This window comes from Dreissena polymorpha, chromosome 1, assembly GCF_020536995.1.
Source record: "Dreissena polymorpha isolate Duluth1 chromosome 1, UMN_Dpol_1.0, whole genome shotgun sequence".
NCBI classification, from domain to species: domain Eukaryota; kingdom Metazoa; phylum Mollusca; class Bivalvia; order Myida; family Dreissenidae; genus Dreissena; species Dreissena polymorpha.
This window is the reverse complement of record NC_068355.1, coordinates 178,871,618-178,896,722: the sequence shown is the minus strand read 5'-3', so window position 1 is coordinate 178,896,722 and position 25,105 is coordinate 178,871,618. Positions and strand designations below refer to the sequence as shown.

The 25,105-nt window shown below is 37.0% G+C and overlaps 1 protein-coding gene across 3 annotated transcripts; it reads left to right on the top strand.

The window, feature by feature from the left end:
• Positions 1-6,003: 6,003 nt before the first annotated feature.
• On the top strand, positions 6,004-24,197 carry LOC127867739 (uncharacterized). 3 transcript variants are annotated; one of them, XM_052409104.1, is made up of 6 exons: positions 6,110-6,140; positions 14,648-14,747; positions 16,758-17,023; positions 17,470-17,649; positions 19,555-19,749; positions 23,804-24,197. In XM_052409104.1, exons 2-6 carry the CDS (start codon positions 14,660-14,662, stop codon positions 24,185-24,187), a joined length of 1,113 nt encoding a protein of 370 aa, XP_052265064.1. In that variant the 5' UTR covers positions 6,110-6,140; positions 14,648-14,659; the 3' UTR covers positions 24,188-24,197. The 3 variants fall into 3 exon arrangements, with proteins under 3 accessions (XP_052265066.1, XP_052265064.1, XP_052265076.1); XM_052409106.1 differs by lacking the exon at positions 14,648-14,747 and having other exon boundaries at positions 6,004-6,140; XM_052409116.1 differs by lacking the exons at positions 6,110-6,140; positions 14,648-14,747 and adding an exon at positions 6,194-6,248.
• Positions 24,198-25,105: the final 908 nt, after the last annotated feature.

The following is a 25,105-nucleotide window of genomic DNA, read 5'->3' as shown; positions in this document are numbered from 1 at the left end:
CCCTGCTTGCCTGTCGAATGACTAAACCTACAAATCTGTGCACGAGGAAATCTTGATTTCCGCACCATTGGACATATATCACCTTCAAAAACCTCTATAACCAGTTTATTCATTCACACAACGATAATAAATACATGCAAGTGGGGAAGGTAGCCTGCAACATCATCGAGTCATGCATTTCAATTCGGATCGTTAATCTCGTGGCGAACGGACGTGTTTCTAGCCTTAATCGGATTATTGGATTAGCTTAACTAATTTTTATCTTACAACCGTGTTTTCCAACTTAGAGTCTTAGAAAATCTCGTAACAAGCTCAATCTTGTCAGGGTCTATCCTCTGAAGTCCTACTTCGGGGAAAGTGCTCTAACAGCAATAAGCTCCAAGTGAATCAGTGTTAGGAAATTAAGGGAAGATAAGAATTATTCAAATCAATAGGATCATAGTTTTCTTTCTTTTTACTTTTTTACAGTGTCTTCTCTAGGAACAAATCTGTCAGAAATTACTTAATCAGTGAACTAGTGAACCATAAGTAGTTACAGGGATTAATAGAGGATAATTAAATAAGATTACCAAAGTCGGATCAATATCATTAGTGATTTAATCTCTCTTAAGTGTGATAAAGTGGGTGGACTTTGAGAACAAAGAAGGGTCGCGGAAGTAGTAAGTCTTGCCAAGTGCCAAATCTAACATTATTTACCACTTTTAACCCATTGAACTAATCCTTTTTCTCAACAGTTAAACAGTTAAACTAGTTTTAGGTAGTAGTACATTGACTGTACCTCCAGATTTCAGAAATTAACTTGGGTTATTACTTCTCTTTAGTTAACCTCATTAGCAAGCCAGTAACAGTCCGGTTTAATACAACCGCGCACCTGCCGGTAACTCCATCACGTCCGCGCGCTCTTAGTTCCAATATAGGTGACCTACTTTACAAATACAGACTCAAACCGCCGATAATACAACGTAGATCGTGTACTAATAAGACCAACCCACAAAGGGAAAAATGCAACGTGTCACAAAAACGTTAAAAATGAAAACGTAAATGTAACCGCTACGTTAATGGTGACTCCAAAGATTCAAAAATCTTCTTTCCGCGCCGGAGACCTCTCAATAGACTCGGAAACGGATACACCATACACAGTCACGCTAACCCCTAAGGAACCCCTGACCCCTAATCAACACGCACGGTTTGATTGACCTTTGAGGGGGTAGAGTTTGTCGGGTGCGTCGCGTCATTTGTTATCAGAGTGGCCGTGAATTGAGGGGAGTTAGGGATAGAATCAGGGATGGTATCCGGGCTTGGATCCGAGTTACGCGGGACGTGTTGATTGTAACTTCAGGCTTAAACGTACTTGATCATCAAGAAAGGGCCTTGATAACAAATGTAAAACACAGACAATGTTACTTTTGGTAAAATTATGGCATATAATATGGGACATGTGTGCATACTCCTTTTGTCACCTGATGTCCTCTTTCCCGTGAGTGCTTTTTAATAAATCTGGACAAAATACAAACCAAGTTTGAGTCTGGGCCACGTGTGTCAAAAAACTATGTATCCAGGTCATATCCAACAAAACTCTGTCAGCGCCACATGCCATATGTATGACTCAATCCCGGGGTACATGTAAGTAGTACCCGAGCCGACTTTGACCAATCGAGCATTAATAATGGAATCAAATAAGATTCGAGTGTTGCCGACTGACCTATATGCTTTCATTTATTTTCATGCTTCTTGTGTTTTTATATTCTGTTAATAGAGATATCTGAGTAATAATATCTAATAAAGCGAAATAAGTCACGAAATCTGGCGCAGCACCTCGCAATTGACGTGTGATGCAGCTATGAACTGTGCAGAAAAAAACGGCATTCGCTATTTTTGTTCTATTTTTGATATTTAAGAAATAGAAAACCTCACTGAGGGCCCTATGGCAGAATAGTGACCAGCCAGGCAGCCCCAAATAGTATATTGACCGAAGCCGAACCTTAAATTGGAAATGTTAAGGTCCCAAATGGGAATAATATATACTTTTTTTAGGGATGCAAGAGGTTACATAAATCATTAACCGGTTAACCTTTTCCCGTAACCGGTTATTAACCGGTTAACCGAAACGCCTTAAGTAGTGAAAATGACTTAGAGTACGTAAAAAGTTTCATACCGCTCGAACAGCTCTGTAGAAACAAAAGTTATTTCAAATTTGAAATCGCTTGCGTTGATAACATGCCAGTTTCGTTATAAAATGTATTGTACAATTTATTTTAATAATTTTGTAAATGTATACTCTATATTTTATTTAGGATTCCTGCGTACATGCACAGGGGTAAAAAAATTAAGAACTACACAATGTTCATTTTCACGTGTTAATAACTTATTTTTGGTTGGGCCGCTTATTTTACGTTCGCGTCGTATCGCTCACAAAAATGATGTGGTCATTCGGTTTTAATTTTTGAAACTCAAATTGGCTTAATAAAGAAAAGTTTTTTCCCTTTCTATTCGACGTAAAGTGGGTCATGTGTGTCCAACGGATTCGCATCTCTTCTTATTCGATACTTACATATTTTGTTGTTTGCATTTTAGCGTTTGTAGCCGAAGTAGTATCGTTTGATTTTCATTATACAATTAAAAAATGTGGGTAAAATAAAGAATACGAATGCAAATTAAATTAATTTTGCACGATATGTAAGTTGAAAGTTTAATATCATCAGTACATTTATTTAATAGCGAAGAAGCTAAGTATAATGATCTCAACTACTGATAGTTAAGTATGTTTGTTAACGTACCATAGCGCGAAAATTTTAAGCAATAACACAAATACTAAATTCAACGGTTTTATTTTGTATATATTTTTAATTGCTGTTTAATTATTTAATAAAAAAATATTGTATTATTAAATTATCTGTTGCCTTGAATTTGTTTGAAAACAGTTAAATATGTTAAATTGATTATTTAAGACTTTCATTATTTCCCCCCAAAATAAGGCGTTTCGCGCATTTTTTTCCCCTAAAAAATGCAAGGTCTTTCCCAAATATCAGATAAAAAATCTTTGACGTTATTGCTTTGTGAAAAAAAGGTGGAAGCAATTAGAGAGGTGATATGGATAATCGTCATTCGTTTAAACCTGTAAGTTTCATACATCTAAAGCTTTTAATATTGTTGTGAATTCACACCAATGTTTAAAGCTTAAGACTTCCAAAATGTGCTGATTTACTTGTTATAGTCCATAAATTAATATCACAAAATCAGGTTTGTATAAGCATTAAAATTACCTTGCAAAATACCAAATAAAAAAATATATATAGGGAGGGGGGAGGTACCCCTCCCAAACCCTTCCCGGTTGGGCCCCCCAGTAAAAAAATCCTGCGTACGGCCCTGGGTGACTAAATGTGCTGTTTATACGTATGTGCTTATAAAATGCTAAATATCAAGTAACAACGCTGTAATATATATGCTTTGTACTTGAAACAATTGTTTAAACCTATTACCTGTTTAGAAGAAATCTAGTGGTTATTTTATTCTTTTTCTTAAAAAAATATCTGACTTTTAAGCAGAAAAATCCAAACGTGTTAAATTACCATATCGGATGTTATAATATCATTCTATATATTTTATGTAGATCTATATTTGCCTTTTAATTACAAATTGTTTCCAGTCTCTCAGCTTTTAAACACTTGCTTCATGTTTTATAGTAGGTTGTACAAGCTGTCTGAGCTTATGTTTGTTGTTTAACTCTTGCCGACTCAAAATAAATCTTATCTTATCAACGCCGTATATCTTTTTTAAAAGATATTTCTTGTTTCTTTTATCTTCTTGGGACGATGATGGAATTATGTTTGTCTTATGTTTATGTGATATGATGTCATGCACAGGTGGTTAGCGTGTGGCTATGATATTAATTAGTGAAAACATCATTTTGAATGATAAATAATCATATTATAACGAAAAATTAACTTTTCTGAAAAAAACAATTTCACTATCAAATATATATATAACAAGGTATGCAACTCAAAATCACCCCAAAACGGGGTGCATCGCTTTGAACAGCCATATCTTCATCAATTGTGCAGCGATTTTCACGATCTCGGTCTTATTCAACGCAGAAATGAATTTCCTTTCTGGAAATGTATATGTCTTGCAATATTTTTACAAATGCTGGGTCAACTTTTAAGAAATAACACGATACACAACACGCATGACCCAGTTGACAGTGATCATGTATTCTTTATGAATGAAATCTCCAGTCGTAAAGACACACCTCCGCATTGGACCAATGAAATCACTCGTATGTTTAAAATGTCAGTTAGTTGAAATGTATGTAAACAAAGGTTTCAAACGGCGCTGGACAGTTAGTCTTGATGCAGAATGTAACGACAAGAACGGTAATAATGTTTTTTCATACGTTTTATTGAATTATGGTATCGAACTACATGAACTTTGTAGGGAAGTTGCCCTTTACTCCGTGAAGATTTCAGTCTTAAAGACAGCATGATCACTGTCAACTGGGTCATGCGTGTTGTGTATCGTGTTATTTCTTAAAAGTTGACCCAGCATTTGTTAAAATATTGCAAGACATATACATTTCCAGAAAGGAAATTCATTTCTGCGTTGAATAAGACCGAGATCGTGAAAATCGCTGCAAAATTTATGAAGATATGGCTGTTCAAAGCGATGCACCCCGTTTTGGGGTGATTTTGAGTTGCATACCTTGTTATATACACAGGTGGTTAGCGTGTGGCTATGATATTAATTAGTGAAAACATCATTTTGAATGATAAATAATCATATTATAACGAAAAATTAACTTTTCTGAAAAAAACAATTTCACTATCAAATATATATATAACAAGGTATGCAACTCAAAATCACCCCAAAACGGGGTGCATCGCTTTGAACAGCCATATCTTCATCAATTGTGCAGCGATTTTCACGATCTCGGTCTTATTCAACGCAGAAATGAATTTCCTTTCTGGAAATGTATATGTCTTGCAATATTTTTACAAATGCTGGGTCAACTTTTAAGAAATAACACGATACACAACACGCATGACCCAGTTGACAGTGATCATGTATTCTTTATGAATGAAATCTCCAGTCGTAAAGACACACCTCCGCATTGGACCAATGAAATCACTCGTATGTTTAAAATGTCAGTTAGTTGAAATGTATGTAAACAAAGGTTTCAAACGGCGCTGGACAGTTAGTCTTGATGCAGAATGTAACGACAAGAACGGTAATAATGTTTTTTCATACGTTTTATTGAATTATGGTATCGAACTACATGAACTTTGTAGGGAAGTTGCCCTTTACTCCGTGAAGATTTCAGTCTTAAAGACAGCATGATCACTGTCAACTGGGTCATGCGTGTTGTGTATCGTGTTATTTCTTAAAAGTTGACCCAGCATTTGTTAAAATATTGCAAGACATATACATTTCCAGAAAGGAAATTCATTTCTGCGTTGAATAAGACCGAGATCGTGAAAATCGCTGCAAAATTTATGAAGATATGGCTGTTCAAAGCGATGCACCCCGTTTTGGGGTGATTTTGAGTTGCATACCTTGTTATATATATATTTGATAGTGAAATATTTTTTTTTCAGAAAAGTTAATTTTTCGTTATAATATGATTATTTATCATTCAAAATGATGTTTTCACTAATTAATATCATAGCCACACGCTAACCACCTGTGGTTATATATATATTTGATAGTGAAATATTTTTTTTTCAGAAAAGTTAATTTTTCGTTATAATATGATTATTTATCATTCAAAATGATGTTTTCACTAATTAATATCATAGCCACACGCTAACCACCTGTGGTTATATATATATTTGATAGTGAAATATTTTTTTTCAGAAAAGTTAATTTTTCGTTATAATATGATTATTTATCATTCAAAATGATGTTTTCACTAATTAATATCATAGCCACACGCTAACCACCTGTGATGTCATGGGGATTGAAGTCCATGCATTTCTTGGGTCTCTGGATGAAACAAAATCACATTGAACAGTTGAACCATCAATTGTGTTCATTTGTTAGATCAGTGGAGTCGACAACGTCAAATTACTTCCAAATAATAAAGTCAGTACCTACAACGGGTTACAACCACAACTGCGACTTGCGATAGCAACATTTAAAAGCTGGTAAGTCTCTAGTCCAAATAATTAGACGTAAGCTACCCCGCGATGTAAATCGACCTCATATTTATAGGAGTAGTAAGTCTCGTGCCGTCTAGTTATTTGAAGCTTCAGGTAATTAGTTATAAAAACACTTTTACCATTTTTTATCTGTATGCAATGCTCACATATTTGATATAGAATGTATTTCACAGTTGTTTATGTTAAGACATGTTTTGGAACTACATCTGTTTTTCGGACGTGATAATCATAGTGTCGACCTGTTTAATGAAGTTTTGTATTGCAAATTCTTTTTAGACCAATGCATCTAAGAGACTACATCAGTTTGTCATTAAATTACTCACTTTATTCTGAAATAAAAGTTCATTGAGATTTGTCGGTGCATTTTGTATAAGATATCCAGTGCATTCCACAGAATTTTTGTCAGGCGCCCCGGGGCTGATAGGGGTGGTTCGGGATGGGTGTTCCCTCCCGACGTTGACTTTTAAAAAATTTATGTGTCAATTGACATTCTGTGGTGCGTTATTACTCAAAGAAAAACAGCGTCAAAAGATGTCATTTGGTGCGCAATGACTCTTCAAGAAAATCCCCCAGTCATTTAAAAAAAAATAATTTTTTATATTGTTTTAAAACTTTCCCGCACAGATAGTAAAATCCCGACTCAAACGATTCCCCAATACATCCATTTCAACCTGACCCTATTACTGTATACTTACTACTTTTCAAGTTTCTATTTATTACCCAATAATCCCGTTTATTTCGTTTTTATAAATCACTTTCTGGTAAATATTTACTATAAAAGTTCTCAATTATTTCTTTAACACAAACCTTGCCATTTTTCTATGGTATCAAATAAATTTTAAGTGACTATTTATAGATTTGATGAAATATTGCCTCTGAACATGCGTCAATCCCCTGACGTGTTGTGTGCTTGTTAAAACGCTCAATACATGCACAATACACATGACGCAACGTTGTACATGCAGCATGCTGCATCATTTTCGCGCTCTTTTTAATTGAGAAAAAGATTCGACACAAAATAAATTTGCGCTGCTAATTTGAAGCAAGAATATTTTAATGTTGCAGTAACATTTGCATTCGGAAGTGTGTTTCGGATTAAAAAGGCGTTAACATTGACCTACGGAATGGGTTTCGGATTACAAATTTAATTATTCCCATTTGAGGTTTCAACAAAAATTAACAGTTGTGTTATGAATTAAACGATAATTTGTTTAAGCACTTTACAAGTCGAATAAAAATTTTGACGGAATTATGCATGAAATTCAAATTGTCCATGAGGATTACGGTCAGTTGCCATCATCAGTCTTCTAAGTATCGATTAGCGGATGAAATATTTACAAGTGTGCGTAATTAATTCAACGAAAATTTGTTAAAGCGCAGTACGTGTCGAAAAAATGTCAGAAAAACGTCGTGAATCAGTTCTATAAATGGACATGATGAAATATACATGTACTGGAATTAAATTGTTATCGCATAATTGTAACCGTTAGTATAAGTAAATAATTGTTTACCACTTGCAATTAATTTCTCCTATTAAGTATGAGTCATAGGTAACATTTGTTTACAGTAAAAAGGTGTGATGATGATGCCCGAAACAGTCTTTAATGTACTGTACTGTACTAGTTACTGGTTTTATATTATGTAAATGGTTCAACTTCTTGTTAATCAAGTTGCGATAAACTCTTATTTCGTGCTCGATGTCAATAAAAAATAATGGTCGATAGTTAACCCCTCCCTCATAAGCATTCGCCTAACCGATTGGACGATGAACATCACAGTTTGACGACTGGAAAGTTTCATGATACATCCTTGTCAGCATTTAAATGACTGTGTAATGTGGCTAGAATAATCGATACGCACGTAATGCTATTCTCTTATCAGTGGATTATCCATTACCCCATGTAGTGTTAATGGGGATTACTTGTGAAAGTAGGTACCGAGTGCTCTTTTAAAACAGGGAATATTAATACACTGATAGAGAAACCTTGATTTTTTTTTACAATCTCCACTTTCTTTTACTGAAAAATACACTGATCGGAAAATTTCAAGCGCCCCGGGGACTCTGATTTCCAAATTCAAGCGCCCCGGCGAGGGATCGTAAAATGGCCTGTGGAAAGGCCTGATATCCCCTATTCTCATAGTTTCGGTCCTCCTCGTTGTATATGTATATTGCCAAAACCCATCAAGAAGCGCTGGACAGTAAATGTTTTTCATTTTAAGAAGTTTTCATTTATTTGCTGATGTACATAGTCTGTTAAGTTTGCGTTTAACGAATGTTCTGCGTTCTGGAAAAAACTGGGCCTAAATGTACTTTCTGTCTATTCTCGATTTTCCTTTAGATGAGATAACTAAAATAAAAATTCCATGTTACCGGAAAGTGTCATCCCTGATTAACTTTTGCGACATGCACAGGCTAATCTGAGATGACACTTTACACACATGCTTTAAGCCCTGTTTTCCCAGAGTGTGGCTCAATCATTAGTTTACTCTGCATCTAATACTGATAGGACAAAAACGGAAAAATCTAATACTGATAGGACAAAAACGGAAAAATCTAATACTGATAGGACAAAAACGGAAAAATCTAATACTGATAGGACAAAAACGGAAAAATCTAATACTGATAGGACAAAAACGGAATAATCTAATACTGATAGGACAAAAACGGAATAATCTAATACTGATAGGACAAAAACGGAAAAATCTAATACTGATAGGACAAAAACGGAAAAAATTCCAATGTTTAAATGGTAAATACCAAAACTTGTTTGATAGCATCTTCATATGAATTGATGTGTTCAAATAAGAATTGGGATAATCATTTTTAAGCAAGTATTATTTTTAACCAAGCACCCAAATATTTCAAAGCATGAGCAAGTAGATTTAAATTTCAAATGTAAAGTAAGTGCAGGTTTTTTTTTACTAAGAAAGTGACGCTGTTTGTCGTCTTCCCCTACCAGAATTTTTTCCCCTCAAAATACAATTTCCCCTCCAAGAATATCATTTTTCACTAAAACATATCTTTTTAAGCATTTATTAATTAAGCTTTGTATCGAAAATTGTTAATTTTGATTGCTTATTTATCCATCGCAATACTAGCTCATTTGTGGTGGTCGCGAAATCACGTTAAAATAGAAATAAGCGTCTATGGAGTTGGCTTAGAATGTGTAGTCTGCGGTTCCTATTAATTTTTGCAAAGTCATGCAGAACATTTTGCACTTTATCGCTGTACATTTTGGTAGAAGAATCCTCAAACTAAACGTGCTTACATCTGAGTCGTTAAGCACATGCTATATATGACGTAATGGATAAAGGGAAGTCACATGAAATGTCATTAGTGTTTGTTAACGTTCTTTTTTTATGATTTTGACAGAAAACTTCTTTATTGTAAACTTATTGGGAAAAATGTCATCTAGATTTGATTGGGAATGGGGCCGTTTTTTTTGCTTTGGGAATGCCTCCATTTTCCGGAGGCGCAGACGATGGTGAAAATCCCCTGAAATCAGAGAAGATGAGTTATAGACATTGATTAAAACAGTTTTTATTTTTTCCCCAAATATGTCTCTTTCGCACTCTATTTTCCCCTTTCACCCAGCGTCCAGCGTCTTCCCCTTTTTAAAAAAACAACCTGAAGTGACACAAACTATTAAAAGTGATATTTTATGTTTAATAACATAAATGCCATTTACACTATACACAAAAATTGACTTTATGATAAGTTGCAACTATCAATATTTCCAATATTTCCAATATTGATTTATCTGTATTGCACATACCTAAAATGCCCAAATGAACATTGTAAATAAAGGTTCTTTGTATTAAAGTTGACAGTTGAACTTCAATTACTAGATATAGACAACTCCCTCTGGCTAAAACTTTGAACTTCAATTACTAGAAATAGACAATTCCCTCTGGCTAAAACTGTCCACTGAGGCCAGTTGAAAATGTTAACTGAAGAAATCTTTAAATTGTCAATCATTTTCTGGTGCCGAAATTTCCTGTGGAAAACTTAAAAATAGATTTTAAGGATAAGTTGGACATTTATGTCATATTTGCATTTTGTAAGGTTGACTTCTATGCAAAAGAAATATCTTCAGGAATAAATAGTGACACTATATGTCTTTGTACCTTTTTAAGTAAGACATTTTATTTATGTTTTTGTTATTTTTTACAGCTAAAATAACATTTTACTAAATTATACCAAAAAAGTGTTAAATTCTTAGTTTCCTGTTTGGCAATTTTTAGGCTTATGCAAAGTGATTTCTGTGCATTTTCTTATTTATTTATTTGGAAGTTAAATACAAACTAATAATTTAATATATTACATTATAACTGTTCATTAAGGCATCTTTTTTATGTATACTTGTTTAAGTTTTTTAAAGTTTTGTAGATAAATGAATAGACTGTACCCTACAACAATTTTACAAATGGAATATCTAAAATATTACTTTAATATAAAAAAACATAGTCATGTTATTCTTATATATCAACAAATATATGCAGTTTCTTTTATTATTGTGTCCTAATTAATTTAGGTAAGAAATATGAAATGTGTAAGATAATGTTTTGATTATGTTACTTTTCAGAGCAAAGCAAACTCTCACCTGTAAAGCTAATTTTCCTTTGTTACAGAATAATAATGAAAACGGGTTTTACAATGACTCTGATGTACATGGTATATAACTACTTCAGTGCTGGAACCCAATTTTGAAGGCCTTTGCAAACAGTTTGGATCCAGATGAGATGCCACAGAACGTGGCTTCTCATCAGGATCCAAACTGTTTGCTATTCTGTTGTATTCTTTGAAAAAAAATCGAAGAAAATGCTAATTTTAGAAATTCAGCAGACAACATTTTAGCAGACGACAAATTTCCCTGCATGCAATTGTATATAAAAGAGAACAGTGAAGCTGTCTCTGATCCTCTTCAGAGTACCGCTGAAACAACACCTTCTTATTCAATACATAAACACAGCAGCAATTTTGTTCCTTCTTTATAAATTACGGAAAAACATCACTTAACCAATTCGGAAAAAAATACAAATTTCCCAATTGCTCCAAAAAAAATCCCAATTGAAGATTTCCAATTTTTTTTTTAAATTTATAATTAATATTTTTAATAAATTAAAAGTTAATTATGGCTTGAACCTAAGTAAATATTATATTGGCAGCTTGACAACAGTTGGTTAACAATTTTAAACTATTTGGGACCCAAAAATCAAATACACCAATTTCCCCATATGAAGACTTCATGATGCGAAGTTTCCCAATTTCAGAGGTTTTCGCGCATATTTTCCCCAATAGGGCTGGTACAGGTATTTTCCCCGATTGGCAAAAAAAATCCCTGACAGATTAAAATATATACTTTATTTACAATTTGTAAATAATTGTGTATAATTTAAAATATTTTTTTAAAGTGTGTCAATGATTATATTGTTTGTTTAATGATGCAGTAATACAATTTATTAGTGTTCTGAGAAAATAGGGCTTAATGCATGTGTGTAAAGTGTCGTCCCAGATTAGCCTGTGCAGTCTGCACAGGCTAATTAGAGACGACACTGTAAGCTTTTTCGACAATTTTCGGTTAAATGAAGTCTCTTCTTAGCAAAAATCCAATATAGGCGGAAAGTGCTGTACCAGATTAGCATGTGCGGACTGCACAGGCTAATCTGGGACGACACTTTACGCACATGCATTAAGCCCTGTTTTCTCAGATTCAATTTCAGTGATTTTCCTCCTTCTTTATAAAGTACCGGTAAACGGCACTTTCCCAATTACGAAAAAAATACAAATTTCCCAATTGCTGTCCTTAAATTCCCAATTAAAGGTAAAGGCTTTTTAAAAGCAACATTTAGTTCGTTTCCTTTGCAGCTCTATAGCTTGAACCTAGGTTTATATAATATTGACAGCTTGAAAACACTTGGTTATCAATTTTAAAGTATTTGGGAGCAAAAAATCAAATACACCAATTTTCCAATTTGAGGTTTTCACGACTCGATTTTTCCCAATTTTGAGGTTTTCACAACTCGATTTTTCCCAATTGGACCGGTACGGGTACTTTTCCCAATTGGACAAAGAAAATCGCTGAGTTTCATTTTGTTTTTTATAAAAAAGACATTGATATGAACGATGTCGAACACTTAAACAACAAACAAAAAAACAGAAATACTATGCTATTCATTGCATGTGTAATGTGCTTTTAAAACGTATGTGATTATTCTAATCTGTGAATAGGCTTTTTACGTCCCTTATAAACCTCTAAGTTGCATACAGAGAGTTGGCTGATATTCATTGTAAAGCACTATTCATAGGTATCAGAGTACATACAGAGAGTTGGCTGATATTCATTGTAAAGCACTATTCAAAGGTATCAGGGTGCAAACAGAGAGTTGGCTGATATTCATTGTAAAGCACTATTCATAGGTATCAGGGTGCATACAGAGAGTTGGCTGATATTCATTGTAAAGCACTATTCATAGGTATCAGGGTGCATACAGAGAGTTGGCTGATATTCATTGTAAAGCACTATTCATACATGTAGGTATCAGGGTACATACAGAGAGTTGGCTGATATTCATTGTATAGCACTATTCATAGGTATCAGGGTGCAGCCTTATAAACCTCTAAGCTGCATAGAGAGAGTTGGCTGATATTCATTGTAAAGCACTATTCATAGGTATCACAGGGCTCAGCCTAGGTTCAAACTTGAGGGAGAAATGACTTCTCCCTGAGCTGAAATTAGGGAGAAGTGAGGCCACTAGAAGGAGAAGTGATTTCTGTTCGGCGTTTAATAAAATCTTCGCTTGTTTTATACCCCTCATTACACCAAGCCTTAGTATCATCATCAATGACAAACAAATACTATTTTCAAATTCAATAAATCCTTACATATTAAGTCACATAAATCAATTCATACAAATAAAACTTGTGATTTCCATGTGCATCATAAAAAAACAGTACTTTAATAATGCAATGACAATCCAAACCCTATTTACATCATAATGTATCAATGCATGATAATTAGTCAGTGATTTTTTTCACCCAATTGGGAACAGGTCCGGCACCAATGCCATTGGGAATTCTTCGCGTCATGAAATCACCAAATTGTGGTAAAAACGAGTCTTAACAAAACACAATCTTAATGCATGGGACCAAAGACCTATAGATTACATATAGTATATCTATTACTGTTTATCCGAATTGTATACATATCCGAAATATGTACACTTGAGAATGCCTTACCTGTTTCATTTAATAATCCAAATTTTCCTTGTTGTTATCTGGTTTAACAAACCTTATTACACGTACATGTTTGTTAAATCAAGTTGATGCTTTCTCCATTATTGAATCAACATTAGTCTACTTGTAATTTGAATCGCCAGCTTTGATTTGAACGCGGGTTTAATGTTACAATACATCTGCCATGTGCAATGTCGAAGGTTACGAGTCATGACGTAGAAATTTTATTCTACTCGGATACTTTATATCTTATCGAGGAAATGTTTTTTCTCAATGTCTATTGTGTAGTATTAGGACTTGTTAGTATAAAAATGAACTGTGATTCCAGTTTATATAAGATGGGTGTTACTCGTAATTATCGGTGGATTAACAAACTGACAAAACTTGCTGGCCTTTAACAGTAGTGGATCTACGTAATTAATAGACATTTGATCAATTTTGTTTTTCTTTAATAATTTTTCCAACTTTCTTTAACCGTGCCGTCTGCCAAAAACATTTAATTATCGAATGGTCAATCAATTATCACGTAATCATTAGACAACTTACAGCACGCGCAACGAGTTTGCGGGATATATAATAAAGTCGTTTACGTATGGATACGGTAGATAAAATTATGGAAATTAGCACTACAGTTTGCACGGGTGGGTTGTTAGTTTTCGTTTATATGGTTATGAATTAATGTCTGACAAAATAAATTGCACATCGACTGGATAATTAGTGTTTAAGAGTTTTAAAACACGAAACAAGTAAACAGTTGAACATACTAGAATACATCGTATTCATATTTACTGTTGGGAATGTGTTGCGCGTGTAAACTTTTTTGAGAGTAAATACATGTCTATTACGAGGTCATTTCATCGCTCAGGTAAACTATTGCATATGTATATACAATGCGCGCGTTCTCATTGGTAACTATCGATGTTAATGTACCGCTTAACTCCGCCTGCAAGGCGTGTACTAATTGGGCTTGCAGAACAGAGAACTATCCAAACTGTTAGCGAAATGACACTTGCTATGATCTTTTGATCTAAACCGTTATTGTTTGGAGTGAATGCCCATGTATGCTAGTCGCCTGGATAAGCTTTCACAGCAGTCGATCTTTTGCTGTGATAATAAACTGATAACATAGTAAGCGTCATCGGTGACTTTATGACATGTGAAAATAAAGAATTTTTAGATGAAAAAGTTGAGAGAAAAAAACGTCATGTTGTAAAAAAAGAAAAGCGAAGTCAACTTCTCCTTCATGTAATTTAAGGGCGACATTATTATGTCCCGGGCGAAGATGTCGCCCACGTCGCCCTCACGGCCGAGCCCTGGGTATCAGGGTACAGGATCATGTGACTTTGTGGGAACCAGTAAGTGGTGCTGTTTTTTTTAATAACTTTTTTACACAATTTTTCTTAAGAATTTCAACAAGTGCATAAATGACAGATTTTTATGCTGCTTATGGGTTATGGCAATGTGAAAAATCAGAATTATTTTATTTAATAAGAATGTGTTCTTGTTAAAATTTTCTATGTGTACTGTATTAATTTAAACGCTTTTGCTTCACGCAGCATGAAATGTTGTCACTGATTTCAGACGTATTCAAGGATTTATTCTCATACCTTAAGATATTGGCACAAACTGCAAGAAAATCTGTCTTTTATGCACAAAAGAATTTTGCAAATGATTTTCAATAACTTCAGATCCATGTATTTGCAAAAAATTAAGGTCTTAATGGTGTGTTTACATTCTGTCCAGCCTGTGTGTTAACCCCTGATAACCATGTTAATTCTGCTCCTTGGTTATATTTACATGTAAGAAGGTGTAATTGCTGACAGTAGTTTGATTTTACCTGATAAATAAATAGCCTCAGATTACTAGGCTTATATGACTGCGTACCAAAATACCACAGAACTCCCCCAAAAGACAAAATTCAAGTACTGGTTCTACCCAGAAAACTGACTCAAAAGCGTTTCAATTAGCGTAAGGCTTTGATGCAATTGAGCTATATTAAATAAGTTTCAACTAAAAGTGATCTTAATTACACTACTGGTTGTTGTTGCATAGTGGATATAGTTTCTGCCTAGTGATCAGGAGGTCAGGGGTTAGAATTTACATGTAGAAATCAAAAGTAAACGCTGCTATGTAGCTATGATTAACACCTTTAACATCAGAATTGTATCTAATATCATGTTTAATAGACATTTAAAAACATCTGAACAATCAAGGATTGTGCATGTTATGTGACATCAATTGGCATTGGGTTTGTAGGTTGGTTGGTCTGTTTCCAAAATAGCAGCTCAACCTAGAACGTATTTCTGTACTTTACCATGTATTATGCGCAATTTTATAGCCACACATCTCAATTTTAAAAGTGTGTTCGCGTTATACAAGTTTTTTCTTACTAACTCTATTAGAAAACTTTTTTCCTCTCCATTTTGCTAAGAAAAAATTGGTTTAATTGAATTAATTATTTATTTTCATTAGTTCTGAGTTAGCTCTTGTAATTGTCTCAATATCGTTTTGTGCAACGAGTAAATGCAGGTATTATAAACTGCTGTTAATGATTGATATTATGTATGTACATGTACGTACATTGTAGTATTCATAATGTTCAGCAACCTTGCTTACTCTTAACCCTTTGCATGCTGGGTAATTTGTCTTCTGCTAAAATGTCGTCTGCAGAATTTCTAAAATTAGCATTTTCTTCGATTTTTTTCAAAGAATACTATCAGAATAGCAAACAGTTTGGATCCTGATGAGACGCCACGTTCTGTGGCGTCTCATCTGGATCCAAACTGTTTGCAAAGGCCTTTAAAATTCAGCTCCAGCGCTTTAAGGGTTAAGTACTGGTCAGAAATATGTATATGGTACTATAAATGTCGTCATCAATTGCATGTACTTAAATGTGTCCACATGGGCCAGTGGTTGTCTGGAAATGTTGTAAATAAATCTTGAAATCTTATATGATTGCGCGTAAAGTACAGCAGTCAATATAAAGAAGTGAAACTCCAGCTGCTGCAGCAGTATTGCATTCTTATTATGCACAATTTCGTGGTTCTTTATTAAAGGCAAGTGACCAATTGCCAAAATAGTATGGCACAATACGAAACAACAAACACACTAAGCAAAATAAAGCTGGGGTCACCGCCTTGGAACGATCAATCATTGCACTGGGAGTTTAAACCGGTTTTAGAGTGCTCAACCTCAAACTTGGCCCAGCAATATTTATTAAGGGGTTTAAACAGATTTTAGAGTGCTCAACCTCACACTTGGCCCAGCAATATTTATTTAAGTGTAAATAAAATTTAGCCTCATAGGATTGCAACTCAAATGTTAATTCAAACGCTCTTGTTTAAACTTTGTATTTATCATTATAGTTTTCTCAGCCAACATGAAGTTTTCAAAGCTGAGTTACGGGATCGGGGCAACTGTGCTGGCAGCATTTGTGTATTTGCTCTACCAAAGCCATACCGGTACAGAGCCACATACTGCTGGGGACATTTACATGCAAGCTCCCCCAGCCAATCAAAAAGCCCGGATTCTCCAGGGCTCGTTTTCAGCTGAACGTCGTTCTGCTGTCCATGAGCAGAGTTTTCAACCGATGGTGATCCCCCGTGTGAGGAACGCATCTTTTGACTATAAGGTAACAATATCAGCATATTCCCAAGTAGCCTGAAAATGTGATTCATACCCTATCCATCTTGTTTTACTGGTGACAAAAAGCGCCACCTTGTATTACATTAAGGTATAGCTCAATATTACCAGAAAAGATTACATTTTATGGAAATAATGTTGCAAACATACAAAACATACACAAATTATATTGTTTATCTTCATCTGTGAAATTTTAGGGATCAGATTTGACCTCACTAATTCCTTCCAGTATTCCTTTTCTAAAAAAACACCCTTTCTAATGATATATAACACTTGATAGTTTTTTTGCTGAGGTATGATACATGTACAGTCCTACAGGGTAATTTGAACAGTATTCCTTTTCATAAAAAAAGACCCTTTCCGATCATATATAACACTATATAACACTTGATAATTTGATGAAAGAGAACATTTGGCCTGTCTTTGTTATATAAGGCCGCCATGGAGAAGCTTAACGAGGCGAAGGTCAGTCAAGACGACCCGAGATTGATTCAGCTCATTCGGGACTACTACATCGAGCCGCCGTCTGTAGAGGCATATCATCTGGACAGCCCGGACCGTCTGGAGTTTTCAAACGGGCAGACGCCTTTCATCGACAGCAGGCTAAACTATATGGTACATTTTGTATTTTATAAATACTGTAAAATCTGTATTATTCTTTGGAATGAAATTTCATATTTATTTTTTTTAGACTTATTTATAGACACATTCATTTGTAGATTTCTAATTTTGGAGAGAGAGAAAAAGGGTTTTATCGGTCATTTTCAGATGTGTTTGTGTTATATTCTGTATTTAATAATTTTTTTGCTCAATTATATATAGTAGTGTAATATTATTATTTGGAAAGAGATAGTCAATAAAAAGGCATGAAATGATAGAAAAATAAAGAAAAATCAATGCACCCAGAACGAAATAGTCAGTTGAAATCATCATTCAAATTAAGTTGGTGGTTACACGACACTTGGTGGTTACACAACATTTGGTGGTAATACAACATACTCATACTCTTCATTTCATTGGTGTATTTAATGTAAAATCATTATGATCATGGGGATTTAAGTTCTATTTCTTTCATCGGTCGACTGATCCACAAATTTAACACAGACACATCAGAAAATGAGCGACGCAAATTCCTGATTTTTTGTTCCTCATTGACAAATACCTTTACCAGTAATCATGGACAATGCTGACAAAAATAGTGATTTTACGGTATCTTCCAAATATTGTTCCTGCATACCAGAAGATCATTTATTATGCCCCCCTTCGAAGAAGAAGGGGTATATTGCTTTGCACATGTCGGTCGGTCTGTCGGTCCACCAGGTGGTTTCCGGATGATAACTCAAGAACGCTTGGGCCTAGGATCATGAAACTTCATAGGTAAATTGATCATGACTTGCAGATGACCCCTATTGATTTTGAGGTCACTAGGTCAAAGGTCAAGGTCACCGTGACTGGAAATAGTAAAATGGTTTTTGAATGATAACTCAAGAATGCATACACGGCCAACAGGGCACACTCTGAACAATATTACTGAAGCAACTGGTCTGTAATCCTAAATCTTTAATTATAATTCCAATCAAACATCATCCTTTTAGTAAAATACAGTGGATCAGTAAAAATATTATCAAAATATGAGATTTTTTGTATATTTTGTATATTAAATATTGTGTTAATGTTTAATTTTGTTGATTAATATAAATATAAGCAGGACAGGGGAGGTAATTGTTACAGCATTTGCCTCCCTTGTTTGCAAAAAGCACTGAGATTTACTGAGTTGCCCCAGTTATGTCAGGAGCTGGGGCCTTTTGGATGGGAAAAAAACATGTTGTTTTGACAAAAATTGAGAATTTTTTTTTTTTTTGTACTTACACATACTTTAATATGAGAATAAAAGTGTTTTGCAGTATTATACATACTAAGGTTCAACCTATAGTGCTGGATGGGGAGGTATTAAATCTTAAATTAATCAAAACATATTTCTTGGGGGTAAACCTTCAACTTGGAATGTGGGAAAAATATATGCTTTTTATGCCCCCCTTCGAAGAAGCGGGGGTATATTGCTGTGCTCATGTCGGTCGGTCGGTCCGTCCGTCCGTCCACCAGGTGGTTGTCAGACGATAACTCAAGAACGCATACGCCTAGGAACATGAAACTTCATAGGTACATTGATCATGACTTGCAGATGACCCCTATTGATTTTGAGGTCACAAGGTCAAGGTCACAGTCCCCAAAATAGTAAAATGATTTTTGGATGATAACTCAAGAACGCTTTTGCCTAGGATCATGACACTTCATAGGTACATTGATCGTGACTTGCAGATGGCCCCTATTGATTTTTAGGTCACTAGGTCAAAGGTCAAGGTCACAGTGACAAAAGTCATATTCACACAATGGCTGCCAGTACAACGGACAGCCCATATGGGGGGCATGCATGTTTTACAAACAGCCCTTGTTTGACATTCAGAAAGGGGCCTAATTTCAGTAAGACAAAAACACACACTGTACTGTTTACTTTTTTAGGAAGGAGGTTTCTATGTTGAATGTGGAGCTTTGAATGGGGAAAAGGGGTCAAATACTCTGTTCTTCGAAAAAGTCCGCAAGTGGAATGGACTGCTGGTGGAGGCTGATCCGTCTAACTACCAGGCCCTGAAGTCCAAACATCGAAAGGCTTTCACTGTCAATGCCTGCTTAAGTCCACAGCCCTATCCTGCCATGGTAAGTATAGCTGAAGTCCAAACATTGGAAGGCTTTCACTGTCGATGCCTGCTTGAGTCCACAGCCCTACCCAGCCATGGTAAGTATAGCTGAAGTCCAAACATCGAAAGGCTTTCACTGTCAATGCCTGCTTGAGTCCTCAGCCCTACCCAGCCATGGTAAGTTTACCTGAAGTCCAAACATCGAAAGGCTTTCACTGTCGATGCCTGCTTGAGTCCACAGCCCTACCCAGCCATGGTAAGTTTACCTGAAGTCCAAACATCGGAAGGCTTTCACTGTCAATGCCTGCTTGAGTCCTCAGCCCTATCCTGCCATGGTAAGTTTACCTGAAGTCCAAACCTCGAAAGGCTTTCACTGTCATTCCTGCTTGAGTCTGCAGCCCTACCCGGCCATGGTAGGGTTAGAAAAATCCAAACATTGGAAGGCTTTCACTGTCAATGCCTGCTTAAGCCCACAGCCTTACCTAGCCATGGTAAGTTTACCTGAAGTCCAATCATTGGAAGGCTTTCACTGTAAATGCCTGCTTGAGTCCACAGCCCTACCCAGCCATGGTAAGTTTACCTGAAGTCCAATCATTGGAAGGCTTTCACTGTAAATGCCTGCTTGAGTCCACAGCCCTACCCAGCCATAGTAAGTTTACCTGAAGTCCAAACATTGGAAGGCTTTCATTGTCAATGCCTGCTTGAGTCCTCAGCCCTATCCTGCCATGGTAAGTTTACCTGAAGTCCAAACATGGGAAGGCTTTCACTGTCAATGCCTGCTTGAGTCCACAGCCCTACCCAGCCTTGGTAAGTTTACCTGAAGTCCAAACATCAGAAGGCTTTCACTGTCAATGCCTGCTTGAGTCCACAGCCCTACCCAGCCTTGGTAAGATTACCTGAAGTCCAAACATCGGAAGGCATTCACTGTCCTGCTTGAGTCTGTAGCCCTACCCAAACATAGTTAGTTTACCTGAAGTCCAAACATCGGAAGGCATTCACTGTCCTGCTTGAGTCCTCAGCCCTACCCAGCCTTGGTAAGTTTACCTGAAGTCCAAACATTGGAAGGCTTTCACTTTCGATGCCTGCTTGAGTCCACAGCCCTACCCAGCCATGGTAAGTTTACCTGAAGTCCAAACATTGGAAGGCTTTCACTTTCGATGCCTGCTTGAGTCCTCAGCCCTACTCAGCCTTGGTAAGTTTACCTGAAGTCCAAACATCGGAAGGCTTTCACTGTCGATGCCTGCTTGAGTCCACAGCCCTACCCAGCCATGGTAAGTTTACCTGAAGTGCAAACATTGGAAGGCTTTCATTGTCTATGCCTGCTTGAGTCCACAGCCCTACCCAGCCATGGTAAGTTTACCTGAAGTCCAAACATTGGAAGGCTTTCATTGTCTATGCCAGCTTGAGTCCACAGCCCTACCCAAACATGGTAAGTTTACCTGAAGTCCAAACATGGGAAGGCTTTCACTGTCAATGCCTGCTTGAGTCTGTAGCCCTACCCAAACATGGTAAGTTTACCTGAAGTCCAAACATGGGAAGGCTTTCACTGTCAATGCCTGCTTGAGTCTGTAGCCCTATCCTGCCATGGTAAGTTTACCTGAAGTCCAAACATTGGAAGGCTTTCACTGTCGATGCCTGCTTGAGTCCACAGCCCTACCCAGCCATGGTAAGTTTACCTGAAGTCCAAACGTTGGAAGGCTTTCACTGTCAATGCCTGCTTGAGTCCTCAGCCCTACCCAGCCATGGTAAGTTTACCTGAAGTCCAAACATTGGAAGGCTTTCATTGTCTATGCCTGCTTGAGTCCACAGCCCTACCCAGCCATGGTAAGTTTACCTGAAGTCCAAACATTGGAAGGCTTTCATTGTCTATGCCAGCTTGAGTCCACAGCCCTTCCCAGCCATGGTAAGTTTACCTGAAGTCCAAACATTGGAAGGCTTTCACTGTCAATGCCTGCTTGAGTCTGTAGCCCTATCCTGCAATGGTAAGTTTACCTGAAGTCCAAACATTGGAAGGCTTTCACTGTTGACGCCTGCTTGAGTCTGCAGCCCTACCCAGCCATGGTAAGTTTACATGAAGTCCAAACATTGGAAGGCTTTCACTGTTGACGCCTGCTTGAGTCTGCAGCCCTACCCAGCCTTGGTAAGTTTACCTGAAGTCCAATCATTGGAAGGCTTTCACCGTCAATGCCTGCTTGAGTCCACAGCCCTACCCAGCCATGGTAAGTTTACATGAAGTCCAAACATTGGAAGGCTTTCACTGTCAATGCCTGCTTGAGTCCACAGCCCTACCCAGCCATGGTAAGTTTACCTGAAGTCCAAACATTGGAAGGCTTTCACTGTCATTCCTGCTTGAGTCCACAGCCCTACCCAGCCATGGTAAGTTTACCTGAAGTTCAAACATTGGAAGGCTTTCACTGTCAATGCCTGCTTGAGTCCACAGCCCTACCCAGCCATGGTAAGTTTACCTGAAGTCCAAACATTGGAAGGCTTTCATTGTCTATGCCAGCTTGAGTCCACAGCCCTACCCAAACATGGTAAGTTTACCTGAAGTCCAAACATGGGAAGGCTTTCACTGTCAATGCCTGCTTGAGTCTGTAGCCCTACCCAAACATGGTAAGTTTACCTGAAGTCCAAACATGGGAAGGCTTTCACTGTCAATGCCTGCTTGAGTCTGTAGCCCTATCCTGCCATGGTAAGTTTACCTGAAGTCCAAACATTGGAAGGCTTTCACTGTCGATGCCTGCTTGAGTCCACAGCCCTACCCAGCCATGGTAAGTTTACCTGAAGTCCAAACGTTGGAAGGCTTTCACTGTCAATGCCTGCTTGAGTCCTCAGCCCTACCCAGCCATGGTAAGTTTACCTGAAGTCCAAACATTGGAAGGCTTTCATTGTCTATGCCTGCTTGAGTCCACAGCCCTACCCAGCCATGGTAAGTTTACCTGAAGTCCAAACATTGGAAGGCTTTCATTGTCTATGCCAGCTTGAGTCCACAGCCCTTCCCAGCCATGGTAAGTTTACCTGAAGTCCAAACATTGGAAGGCTTTCACTGTCAATGCCTGCTTGAGTCTGTAGCCCTATCCTGCAATGGTAAGTTTACCTGAAGTCCAAACATTGGAAGGCTTTCACTGTTGACGCCTGCTTGAGTCTGCAGCCCTACCCAGCCATGGTAAGTTTACATGAAGTCCAAACATTGGAAGGCTTTCACCGTCAATGCCTGCTTGAGTCCACAGCCCTACCCAGCCATGGTAAGTTTACATGAAGTCCAAACATTGGAAGGCTTTCACTGTCAATGCCTGCTTGAGTCCACAGCCCTACCCAGCCATGGTAAGTTTACATGAAGTCCAAACATTGGAAGGCTTTCACTTTCAATGCCTGCTTGAGTCCACAGCCCTACCCAGCCATGGTAAGTTTACCTGAAGTCCAAACATTGGAAGGCTTTCACTGTCATTCCTGCTTGAGTCCACAGCCCTACCCAGCCATGGTAAGTTTACCTGAAGTTCAAACATTGGAAGGCTTTCATTGTCTATGCCTGCTTGAGTCCTCAGCCCTACCTGGCCATGGTAAGTTTACCTTAAGAGACTTTCACTATCATTCCTGTGTGAGTCTGCAGCCCTTCCCAGCCATGGTAGGGTTAGAAAAATCCAAACATTGGAAGGCTTTTTTTCTGGGAAATTAATATTGTAACAATTTTTGTGAAGAGATACAATATTTAGTTGTTTTAATTGTTTAATATTTACACAAACTTGTTTTTAATTGTTTAAGATAAAAGCAATTTGGGGGGGGGGGTTGTTTTGGGAAAATTCCATGATAGAGGGGTCAAATACCTAAAGGAAAAAAGTCCAATATCCAGTGGTTCTCAAAGAAAAAAACAACGTGGTAGTACCTGACTCCCTACCTTGCAGCTCAAGGTCACACCCTACCTTACAGCTCATGGTTGCACCCTATCTTTCAGCTCAAGGTTGCACTTAAAGGTCTCAGATCAAGTTTGGCCCCCAAAAAAGCATGGAACATTCCTGTTTCAGCCATGACTACCATAATTATATTATTCATGTAGCCTTTATTTTCTATTCCAGGTGACGTTCAATAAAGCATTCAACCGTGGTCGTGTTGTAGACAACAACGAGGCAAAAGACTGGATCCATCAACAAGGGATCTCGAAGGACGAAGTCTCCGTCCAGTGCTTCCCTTTGTACTCCCTGCTTCTGGCGCTGAACCAGCTCACGGTGGACTTCTTCAGCCTAGACGTTGAGGGTGACGAACTTCGCGTTCTTAAGACGATCCCTTTTGATAAGGTGGACATAAAAATGATGACGGTCGAGTACGTACATCAGGTGGGAAAAGACGGGGACCTGAAGAGTTTTGTTGAGAAGAAGGGCTATGATAACATGCTGCAGATGTCCCGATGGGACGGGGGTGTGAATGATGTTATATTTAGAAAGAAGGGTCTTCAGCATTAGGACTTAGGGGCTGGGGTGTTATTAAGGGGGGGGGGGGGCTGGGGTTTTATTAAGTGTTTTGAAGCTGGTATGTTATTAAGGGGGGCTTAAGGGGCTTGGGTATTATTTGGGAATGTCATTATGATGAAGGGTCTTCAGCATTAAGGTTAGGGGCTGGGATTGTGTGATTTCTTATAACTGGGATGTTTATGCAAAGCTTGGGTTGGGGTCGAGATTTTCTTTAACTTATTTAACTTATGTACATAGTGGGTCCTCTTGCGTTCAAATATGCATAATCTCTACAAATAACTGTTTGAGTATTCAGTGCAATTCGGATCATTCCTTTTTGTTTGAATATGAATACAGTGTGTTTATGATTGTATTTGAAAACATTGTTCATGATCGTATTTGAATACAGCATGTTTATGGTTGTAATTGAATACAGTTGGTTTGTGATTGTATTAGAATATAGTATGTTTATGATTTCTTCAATAGTGGATGGTTATGAATGTTTTTGAATACACTGTGTTTATGATTGTTTTCTAATAAAGTGTGTTTATGCATTTTTTTAAAGTGAATGGTTATGATTGTATTTGAATACAGTATGTTAATGATTGTGTTTTAATACAATGTGTTCATGATTATTTTAACCCATTTATGCCTAGCGTCTAGAAAAAAGGCCTTGGCAAACAGCAAAGACCCAGATGAGACGCCGCATCATGTGATGCGGCGTCTCATCAGGGTCTGCGCTGCTTGCTTAAAGGAATTTTGTAAGAAAATGTTTAAATATAAAAATAAATATACTAGACATCCCTAATTTTGGAATTAAATTGATCCAATTTAGAAGGATGGGAAAGTCCACTAGGCATAAATGGGTTAATTGTATAACATTGTTATTGCCATTCAATATGTAGCAAATTATTAACCCAAAAATGGTTG

Bases quoted from the DNA above. Each gene is read 5' to 3' on its own strand.
- LOC127867739 (XM_052409104.1), top strand. From the start codon at position 14,660: ATGTCCCGGGCGAAGATGTCGCCCACGTCGCCCTCACGGCCGAGCCCT. The intron at 17,024-17,469 runs GTAACAATATCA...TTGTTATATAAG, and splicing joins ACGCATCTTTTGACTATAAG to GCCGCCATGGAGAAGCTTAA. The intron at 19,750-23,803 runs GTAAGTATAGCT...TTTCTATTCCAG, and splicing joins CACAGCCCTATCCTGCCATG to GTGACGTTCAATAAAGCATT.